The sequence below is a fragment of the Squalius cephalus genome (genome assembly GCF_949319135.1).
Source record: "Squalius cephalus genome assembly, chromosome: 7".
In the NCBI taxonomy this organism is placed as follows: Eukaryota; Metazoa; Chordata; class Actinopteri; order Cypriniformes; family Leuciscidae; genus Squalius; species Squalius cephalus.
Window position 1 is genome coordinate 2,105,001 of NC_137128.1, and position 11,950 is coordinate 2,116,950.

At 47.4% G+C, this 11,950-nt stretch overlaps 1 protein-coding gene across 3 annotated transcripts in view; it reads right to left on the bottom strand.

Annotated features, from left to right (window-relative positions):
- Positions 1-10,811, bottom strand: part of efcab14 (EF-hand calcium binding domain 14) — an 18,706-nt gene extending 7,895 nt beyond the window's left edge. For all 3 annotated transcript variants that reach the window (XR_013821875.1, XM_079877431.1, XM_079877430.1), the window contains exons 1-3: positions 10,186-10,811; positions 4,168-4,313; positions 23-168 (exon numbers count right to left, since the gene is read on the bottom strand). Coding sequence is in view for 2 of the 3 variants with exons in the window: in XM_079877431.1 (XP_079733557.1) it covers positions 23-168; positions 4,168-4,313; positions 10,186-10,364 (471 nt within the window). In the remaining variant the exon portion in view is untranslated. The remainder of the gene's footprint in view (positions 1-22; positions 169-4,167; positions 4,314-10,185) is intronic.
- Positions 10,812-11,950: the final 1,139 nt, after the last annotated feature.

An 11,950-nucleotide genomic window follows, 5' to 3' on the forward strand; every position in this document is an offset into this window, starting at 1 on the left:
ACACACACACACACACACACACCTTCTGGCTGATGTCGGTCAGGTTGGCCCAGAGCTTGGCCAGGCCTCTCTCTCCGCTCTCCGTGTCCTCCAGCTTCATCTGCTGGGCCTTCAGCTCTTCACTGATCCTCTGGAGCTCGTGAGACGACAGCTTCTGACTGCTGTCCACTGACACACATCAAACACAGCAGTTTCATGACTTCAGGGGAACGTTAGCAGAAGCTTCTTATAACATGTGTTGTCTATATGAGTTCTAGCGAATGACGGCATGGAGATAACAGGGGCTTTCACACCGGACAGTTCTGGGAAATAGACTAGCGGTTCCCAGGTTTTCCTGGTTGCGTTTGCGGCGCCGGTAGGAACTCTGAACTCCTGCATTCTCCGGGTTCATTAGTGTACGATCTGTCTAACAGTCCTGTCTAACACGGTATTATATAGAACTGTTATACACTGAAAGTAGACAGTGATGAAGAGTTATTAGCGTGTGGCGTGTGTTTGATGTCCAGTGTTGCTGAGCAGAAACACATGATCATGTTTCTCTTGGTCTCCTCAGTGTTGCGTTGGATGTTCTCCTCAGCGTAAAGTTTACACAGCTTTTTTAATAATGGCGTTTGCTGGTGTTTCGCGTGCGTTCGGCCAATCAGCGAACACTAACGTCACTGTAGTTCCTATAGCGCTGGTGTACACCAACTCTGAAGGAGGAGTAAAGCAGTGCCTCTAAAAGGAGTTCCTAGAACTAAAATCGTTCCTAGTTCCTGCGGTGCGAACACGCCAAAATCCGGGACCCTCCGCCAATAGTTCTAGGAACTATGAAGCGGTTCCTCCGGTGCGAAAGACCCTGATGATAATGAAGAGCAGGCTGTATTTCTGTGGAATAATGTGAGTGAATGAATGGTTCAGCATGGGTGCAGGACTCTGACTCAGTGTGGCTCAGACTCACCCAGACTCACCCAGACTAGGGGTGTCCATGATTAACCGATTAACCGTTAAAAATTGCGTAACCAAGTGAAACATTTTGCTCGGTTAAGTGGCGTCAATGGCGTGCATTGAATTTAATTGTAATACATTTTTGCACCACTAGAGACCGCTAGACCAGTTTTCTAATATGAAGCGGGCAAAGAAACAAACGAGAGTGAAGGCTGTGCGCGGGCCAGAAACAAACATAGTATCCGCGCCACTGATCGCAGCACAATATCTGCCTGTCTATCACTCACTCAGGCTCACTCACTCAGGCTCACTCACTCAGGCTCACTCACTCAGGCTCACTCACTCAGGCTCACTCACTCAGGCTCACTCACTCTCGCTCACTCACTCAGGCTCACTCACTCAGGCTCACTCACTCAGGCTCACTCACTCAGGCTCACTCACTCTCACTCACTCACTCAGGCTCACTCACTCAGGCTCACTCACTCTCGCTCACTCACTCAGGCTCACTCACTCAGGCTCACTCACTCAGGCTCACTCACTCAGGCTCACTCACTCAGGCTCACTCACTCAGGCTCACTCACTCAGGCTCACTCACTCTCGCTCACTCACTCAGGCTCACTCACTCAGGCTCACTCACTCAGGCTCACTCACTCAGGCTCACTCACTCAGGCTCACTCACTCTCACTCACTCACTCAGGCTCACTCACTCAGGCTCACTCACTCTCACTCACTCACTCAGGCTCACTCACTCAGGCTCACTCACTCAGGCTCACTTACTCAGGCTCACTCACTCAGGCTCACTCACTCAGGCTCACTCACTCAGGCTCACTCACTCAGGCTCACTCACTCAGGTTCAGTGTGTGTTATGCGGTCAGACTCAGACTCACTCACTCAGACTCAGTGTGTGTTATGCGGTCAGACTCAGACTCACTCACTCAGGCTCACTCACTCAGGCTCACTCACTCAGGCTCACTCACTCAGGCTCACTCACTCAGGCTCACTCACTCAGGTTCAGTGTGTGTTATGCGGTCAGACTCAGACTCACTCACTCAGGCTCACTCACTCAGGCTCACTCACTCAGGCTCACTCACTCAGGCTCACTCACTCAGGCTCGCTCACTCACTCAGGCTCACTCACTCAGGCTCACTCACTCAGGCTCACTCACTCAGGCTCACTCACTCAGGCTCAGTGTGTGTTATGCAGTCAGACTCACTCACTCAGACTCAGTGTGTGTTATGCGGTCAGACTCAGACTCACTCACTCAGGCTCACTCACTCAGGCTCACTCACTCAGGCTCACTCACTCAGGCTCACTCACTCAGGCTCACTCACTCAGGCTCACTCACTCAGGCTCACTCACTCAGGCTCACTCACTCAGGCTCAGTGTGTGTTATGCAGTCAGACTCAGACTCACTCAGACTCAGTGTGTGTTATGCGGTCAGACTCAGGCTCACTCACTCAGGCTCACTCACTCAGGCTCACTCACTCAGGCTCACTCACTCAGGCTCACTCACTCAGGCTCACTCACTCAGGCTCACTCACTCAGGCTCACTCACTCACTCAGGCTCACTCACTCACTCAGGCTCACTCACTCACTCAGGCTCACTCACTCACTCAGGCTCACTCACTCACTCAGGCTCACTCACTCACTCAGGCTCACTCACTCAGGCTCAGTGTGTGTTATGCGGTCAGACTCAGACTCACTCACTCAGACTCAGTGCGTTATGTGGTCAGACTCGCTCAGACTCAGTGTGTGTTACGCGGTCAGACTCAGACTCACTCACTCAGACTCACTGTGTGTTATGCGGTCAGACTCGCTCAGACTCGCTCAGACTCACTCAGACTCACTCAGACTCACTCAGACTCACTCAGACTCACTCAGACTCAGTGTGTGTTATGCGGTCAGACTCACTCAGACTCACTCAGACTTAGTGTGTGTTATGCGGTCAGACTCACTCAGACTCACTCAGACTCACTCAGACTCAGTGTGTGTTATGCGGTCAGACTCACTCAGACTCACTCAGACTCACTCAGACTCAGTGTGTGTTGTGCGGTCAGACTCACTCAGACTCAGTGTGTGTTATGCGGTCAGACTCACTCAGACTCACTCAGACTCACTCAGACTCACTCAGACTCACTCAGACTCACTCAGACTCACTCAGACTCACTCAGACTCAGTGTGTGTTGTGCGGTCAGACTCACTCAGACTCACTCAGACTCAGTGTGTGTTATGCGGTCAGACTCACTCAGACTTAGTGTGTGTTATGCGGTCAGACTCACTCAGACTCAGTGTGTGTTGTGCGGTCAGACTCACTCAGACTCAGTGTGTGTTATGCGGTCAGACTCACTCAGACTCACTCAGACTCAGTGTGTGTTGTGCGGTCAGACTCGCTCACTCACTCAGACTCAGTGTGTGTTATGCGGTCAGACTCACTCAGACTCAGTGTGTGTTATCCGGTCAGACTCACTCAGACTCGCCCAGACTCACTCAGACTCACTCAGACTCAGTGTGTGTTATGCGGTCAGACTCACTCAGACTCGCTCAGACTCATTTAGACTCAGTGTGTGTTATGCGGTCAGACTCGCTCAGACTCAGTGTGTGTTATGCGGTCAGACTCGCTCAGACTCAGTATGTTGTGCGGTCAGACTTCAGACTCACTCAGACTCAGTGTGTGTTGTGCGGTCAGACTCGCTCACTCACTCAGACTCAGTGTGTGTTATGCAGTCAGACTCACTCAGACTCACTCAGACTCAGTGTGTGTTATGCGGTCAGACTCACTCAGACTCAGTGTGTGTTATGCGGTCAGACTCACTCAGACTCGCTCAGACTCATTTAGACTCAGTGTGTGTTATGCGGTCAGACTCGCTCAGACTCAGTGTGTGTTGTGCGGTCAGACTTCAGACTCACTCAGACTCACTCAGACTCACTCAGACTCACTCAGACTCACTCAGACTCAGTGTGTGTTATGCGGTCAGAATCGCTCAGATTCAGTGTGTGTTGTGCAGTCAGACTTCAGACTCACTCAGACTCAGACTCAGTGTGTGTTGTGCGGTCAAACTTCAGACTCACTCAGACTCACTCAGACTCACTCAGACTCACTCAGACTCACTCAGACTCAGTGTGTGTTGTGCGGTCAGACTTCAGACTCACTCAGACTCACTCAGACTCACTCAGACTCACTCAGACTCACTCAGACTCACTCAGACTCAGTGTGTGTTGTGCGGTCAGACGGGGACGTACTGGTGCGGATCTTCTCCTTCAGGGAGTCCAGGTCCTCTTTGAGTGCGATCTGCATCCAGATGAGTCCAGCACACGCCATGATGCAGGCGGCCAGCAGGATAAACACACACAGAGGATAACAGAGAGAGCAGCACTGCACTGAACTCCTGCACACACACACACAGAGAGAGAGAGAGTTACACAAACACACAGAGGATAACAGAGAGAGAGAGAGAGTTACACAAACACACAGAGGATAACAGAGAGAGCAGCACTGCACTGAACTCCTGCACACACACACACAGAGAGAGAGAGAGAGAGTTACACAAACACACAGAGGATAACAGAGAGAGCAGCACTGCACTGAACTCCTGCACACACACACACAGAGAGAGAGAGTTACACAAACACACAGAGGATAACAGAGAGAGCAGCACTGCACTGAACTCCTGCACACACACACACAGAGAGAGAGAGAGAGTTACACAAACACACAGAGGATAACAGAGAGAGCAGCACTGCACTGAACTCCTGCACACACACACAGAGAGAGAGAGAGAGAGTTACACAAACACACAGAGGATAACAGAGAGAGCAGCACTGCACTGAACTCCTGCACACACACACACAGAGAGAGAGAGAGAGTTACACAAACACACAGAGGATAACAGAGAGAGCAGCACTGCACTGAACTCCTGCACACACACACAGAGAGAGAGAGAGAGAGTTACACAAACACACAGAGGATAACAGAGAGAGCAGCACTGCACTGAACTCCTGCACACACACACACAGAGAGAGAGAGAGAGAGTTACACAAACACACAGAGGATAACAGAGAGAGCAGCACTGCACTGAACTCCTGCACACACACACACAGAGAGAGAGAGAGAGTTACACAAACACACAGAGGATAACAGAGAGAGCAGCACTGCACTGAACTCCTGCACACACAAACACACAGAGAGAGAGAGAGAGTTACACACAAACACACAGAGGATAACAGAGAGAGCAGCACTGCACTGAACTCCTGCACACACACACACAGAGAGAGAGAGAGAGTTACACACAAACACACAGAGGATAACAGAGAGAGCAGCACTGCACTGAACTCCTGCACACACAAACACACAGAGAGAGAGAGAGAGTTACACACAAACACACAGAGGATAACAGAGAGAGCAGCACTGCACTGAACTCCTGCACACACACACACAGAGAGAGAGAGAGAGAGAGTTACACAAACACACAGAGGATAACAGAGAGAGCAGCACTGCACTGAACTCCTGCACACACACACACAGAGAGAGAGAGAGAGTTACACACAAACACACAGAGGATAACAGAGAGAGCAGCACTGCACTGAACTCCTGCACACACACACACAGAGAGAGAGAGAGAGAGAGTTACACAAACACACAGAGGATAACAGAGAGAGCAGCACTGCACTGAACTCCTGCACACACACACACAGAGAGAGAGAGAGAGAGTTACACACACACACAGAGGATAACAGAGAGAGCAGCACTGCACTGAACTCCTGCACACACAAACACACAGAGAGAGAGAGAGTTACACAAACACACAGAGGATAACAGAGAGAGCAGCACTGCACTGAACTCCTGCACACACAAACACACAGAGAGAGAGAGAGTTACACAAACACACAGAGGATAACAGAGAGAGCAGCACTGCACTGAACTCCTGCACACACACACACAGAGAGAGAGAGAGAGAGTTACACACACACACAGAGAGAGAGAGTTACACACACACACACACACACACAGAGAGAGAGAGAGTTACACACACACACACACACACACACACACACACAGAGAGAGAGAGAGTTACACAAACACACAGAGGATAACAGAGAGAGCAGCACTGCACTGAACTCCTGCACACACACACAGAGAGAGAGAGAGAGTTACACACAAACACACAGAGGATAACAGAGAGAGCAGCACTGCACTGAACTCCTGCACACACACACACAGAGAGAGAGAGAGTTACACAAACACACAGAGGATAACAGAGAGAGCAGCACTGCACTGAACTCCTGCACACACACACACACACAGAGAGAGAGAGTTACACACACACACACACACACACAGAGAGAAAGAGAGAGTTACACAAACACACAGAGGATAACAGAGAGAGCAGCACTGCACTGAACTCCTGCACACACACACACACACAGAGAGAGAGAGTTACACACACACACACACACACACAGAGAGAAAGAGAGAGTTACACAAACACACAGAGGATAACAGAGAGAGCAGCACTGCACTGAACTCCTGCACACACACACACAGAGAGAGAGAGAGTTACACAAACACACACACAGAGAGAGAGAGAGAGTTACACAAACACACAGAGGATAACAGAGAGAGCAGCACTGCACTGAACTCCTGCACACACACACACACAGAGAGAGAGAGAGTTACACACACACACACACACACAAACACACACACAGAGAAAGAGAGAGTTACACAAAAACACAGAGGATAACAGAGAGAGCAGCACTGCACTGAACTCCTGCACACACACACACAGAGAGAGAGAGAGAGAGTTACACAAACACACACACACAGAGAGAGAGAGTTACACACACACTCAGGACTGAACTGTATACACACACACACACACACACACAGGACAGAACTGTACACACACAGACTTGTCCATCAGGACTGAACTGTAAACACACACTCAGGACTGAACTGTACATACACACACACACACACACACACACACACACACACTCAGGAGTCAGGACTGAACTGTACACACACACTCAGGACTGAACTGTACACACACACACACACACAGAGACTTGTCCATCAGGACTGAACTGTAAACACACACACACACTCGGGAGTCAGGACTGAACTGTAAACACACACACACACTCAGGAGTCAGGACTTAACTGTAAACACACACACACACTCAGGAGTCAGGACTTAACTGTACACCAGTGTTGTTTTTGGCAGCCCTTTTAGTTTTAGTCTTAGTCTTAGTCTTTTGGACGAAAATGCTTTTTAGTTTTAGTCACATTTTAGTCACTTATAAACTTGATAGTTTTAGTCAAGTTTTAGTCGACAAAAACACAAAAAGGTTTTAGTCAAGTTTTAGTCAATTTTAGTAAAAAAAAAAAAAAAAGAAGTAGTCTTTAACAAATTAATTTAGGTTTAAAAGTATTGGAAATGGGCTTAGGTTTGACAGGTTGTAGCAAGTGTTGAAATTCATAAAACAACAGTTAACCTTAAAACTTTTGCATAATAAACTAGACTTTCTCATTGATGGAGATGCAGTGCTGCCAAGCTGTACTTCATTGTCGCATTGGGCAGAAACCTTTTATCCCCATATTTCAAGTTATATTTTTTCCATGAATTGATGCTCTTCTAAAATTTCAGCACATTGGCTATTTTCACCAGTAATCACAGTAATAAAGGAATGGTTTAAACAGCAAAAAACTTTGAGCTACTACAACATTACACACAGATAAAGTGGTAACAGTGGAATCACTGTTTTACTCCAAAAAAGCCAGGAATAAAAACGTTCTTACTTTGGCAATTGTGGCTTTATTATATAATTAGTTAAATAATAATTTATGTTATAATTTATGTTATAATCTAAGTTATATAATAATTATTACTTGTACCAATTAGCCTACTAAACTAATGCTCGGACACACTCGGTCTCTCTCGCGCACTTTCGGTCTCTCTCGCGCGCAGACACACTCGGTCTCTCTCGCGCACTTTCGGTCTCTCTCGCGCGCAGACACACTCGGTCTCTCTCGCGCACTTTCTGTCGCTCACGCAGTTCGTTTCGCTTTTGTCCAGTCCGGCGCCAAAACAGACAGATTTCACGCAAAATAGGCAGAAATGACATGCATTGTGAATGTCAGACTTATAATAATTTTCGTTCCGTCTCGTCTCGTCAACGAAAACTCGAAAACGTCTCGTCATGTTTTAGTCAACTTAGAGCCATTTTTAGCTAGTCATCGTCGCGTTATCGTCATAAAAAAAGGTGCGTCAACGAAATCATTTCGTTATCGTCATCGTTGACGAAAACAACATTGCTGTACACACACACACACACACACACACACACTCACTCAGGACTGAACTGTACACACACACACACACACACACTCACTCAGGACTGAACTGTACACACACACACACACACACACAGACTTGTCCATCAGGACTGAACTGTAAACACACACTCAGGACTGAACTGTACACACACACACACACACACTTGTCCATCAGGACTGAACTGTAAACACACACACACACACACACACACACACACACACACAGACTTGTCCATCAGGACTGAACTGTAAACACACACTCAGGACTGAACTGTACACACACACACACACACACACACACACACACACTCACTCAGGACTGAACTGTACACACACACACACACACACACTCACTCAGGACTGAACTGTACACACACACACTCAGGACTGAACTGTACACACACACACACACACACTCACTCAGGACTGAACTGTACACACACACACTCAGGACTGAACTGTACACGTACACACACACACACACAGACTAGTCCATCAGGACTGAACTGTAAACACACACTCAGGACTGAACTGTACACACACACACTCAGGACTGAACTGTACACGTACACACACACACACACACACACACAGACTAGTCCATCAGGACTGAACTGTAAACACACACTCAGGACTGAACTGTACACACACACACACACCCATCAGGACTGAACTGTACACACCCATCAGGACTGAACTGTAAACACACACTCAGGACTGAACTGTACACACACACAGGACTGAACTGTACACACACACACACACACACACCCATCAGGACTGAACTGTACACACACACACACACACACACACACACACACACACACACACACACTCAGGACTGAACTGCACACACACACACACACACACACACACACACACACACACACACAGACTTGTCCATCAGGACTGAACTGTAAACACACACACACACACACACACACTCAGGACTGAACTGTACACGTACACACACACACACACACACACACAGACTAGTCCATCAGGACTGAACTGTAAACACACACTCAGGACTGAACTGTACACACACACACACACACACACTTGTCCATCAGGACTGAACTGTAAACACACACTCAGGACTGAACTGTACACACACACACACACACACACTTGTCCATCAGGACTGAACTGTACACACACACACACACCCATCAGGACTGAACTGTACACACCCATCAGGACTGAACTGTACACACCCATCAGGACTGAACTGTACACACACACAGGACTGAACTGTACACACACACACACACACACACCCATCAGGACTGAACTGTACACACACACACACACACACACACACACACACACACACACACACACACTCAGGACTGAACTGCACACACACACACACACACACACACACACACACACACAGACTTGTCCATCAGGACTGAACTGTAAACACACACACACACACACACACACCCATCAGGACTGAACTGTACACACACACACACACACACACACACACACACACACACACTCAGGACTGAACTGCACACACACACACACACACACACACACACACACACACACACACACACACACAGACTTGTCCATCAGGACTGAACTGTAAACACACACACACACACAAACACACACACTCAGGACTGAACTGTACACACACACACACACACACACACACACACACACACACACACACACACACACACACACACACACACACACACACACAGACTTGTCCATCAGGACTGAACTGTACACACACACACACACTTAGGACTGAACTGTACATACACACACACACTCAGGACTGAACTGCGCGCGCACACACACACACACACACACACACACACACCCATCAGGACTGAACTGTACACACACACAGGACTGAACTGTACACACACACACACACACACACACACAGAGAGACTCACGCGCCGAACAGGCCGCTGGGGCCGCCGCGGAACTCGCGCTCCTCGTCGCCGGACTCGTCGCTCTGGCTGTCGGGCGGCTCTGAGCGCAGTAGCCGGTGTTTGCTCTTCCGGCGGGTCTCGCTCAGGCCGATCAGCGCGTTCAGCTCCTTCCTCTTCTTCATCTTCTTCTGGGGGCTCATCGCCTCACACACACCGCGTTCACCGCACTGCCGTTAGCATCGCAGAGACAGCGTTAATCCCGCGTTAGCACTAGCTCAGAGTGACACAGGCTAGGTCAGTGTCCATGATATAGACCCGCTTCTCCACAGAACAGCGACTCGTCCACTGAACTATCGACAGACACAGCCGCGGAATATCGCTATATCGCTAAGATCCTGCGCGAGGCGACGCTGAGGAAACCATTCGGCAGCTTCACTGAACACTTCCTGTCGAGGCCGAATCTGATGACACGAACGTAAAGATGACACGTATTCACGACACACACACACACACACACATATATATATATATATATTATAGTTTAATAATCAGAGCAGATCTGTCTTTTTCTCTTCAGAATGAACATATGAAAGATGTTAGATATCCATAATCCATCCGATCCTGACAGGAAGCGCTTCTGATTGGAGGAACACACGAGGGCGTGTCATTGGGCATCTGACGTCATCGGGCATCTGACGTCATCATAACTATACTGTAAATACATATGCCTTTTAAAAAAATGGTTTAAAGATTCACAAGTAGTCAGTGGGGTACAGTAAATAATCAAAACCAAGACATTAATACTTAAATAAAATAAAACACTGACCAATCTAAAAGTTTGATTAAAAAAATATGGAAATGTTTACAAATAGAAACACATTTGACAGCTTTCTTGATTTTAAATATAACATTGTATTTAGGTATCGTTGAACTTTTGATTTTAAAATTTAAAAAAAACTTAAATAAGGGCTTATTTTCCTCCAAATTTACATTTATGAATACTAAATTTAGCTAAAAGAAGTAGCCGATAAATTGAGTAACATTCCTCATGAATGGAACCAGTTTGGAATTATTAAACAACTCACAAAAAATTGGCATTCATAAAAAAAAATAACTATTACAAGACCTTGTACTCAACAGAACAGATATTATTATTTTACCCTCTGAGAGGAGATTAGGTTTGAGAGCAGTGAGGCCTGTCTTCAGTGAGACCGAGCTGTGGATATGATATATGATATCCACACACGCTAACGTCCTTTAGGAACTGCCTACACTGATCCTGAAACTCTTTAACTGATCATTCTCCTCACGACTGTTAAAATAACAACAAACATCTTCACAGAAACGGCTCCCCTGCTCACACTGTTCAAGACGATGACTGAAACATGTATTAGCACTTCTCCTGCGTTCTCTCCAGACACACTGCTTGCTGTGCTCCTCGTGTGTGAGTCGCTCTGGATAAAAGCGTCTGCTAAATTAATAAATGTAAACGTAAATGCGCTCACCTAAACAGCAGTTCGCCAGGTGGAGGAGAATGGAGAAAGACTTTATTTGCAAACTAAATTAATTAACTGTCAATTCAAGTTATAAATACTATCGTGTGATCTAATTTATGGTAAGAATAACAATAATTCAACAAACGCTGATGCGGTTTCTCCACACTGGGACACCCTTCTGGCTCAGCCACTGGTGCAGATTCTCCCACAATGACATGAAACTCTTTACAATAACTCCTAACTTAACCAGAAATAAGAGTGTGTTGTAGACATGTACGTTTGCGTGTGTA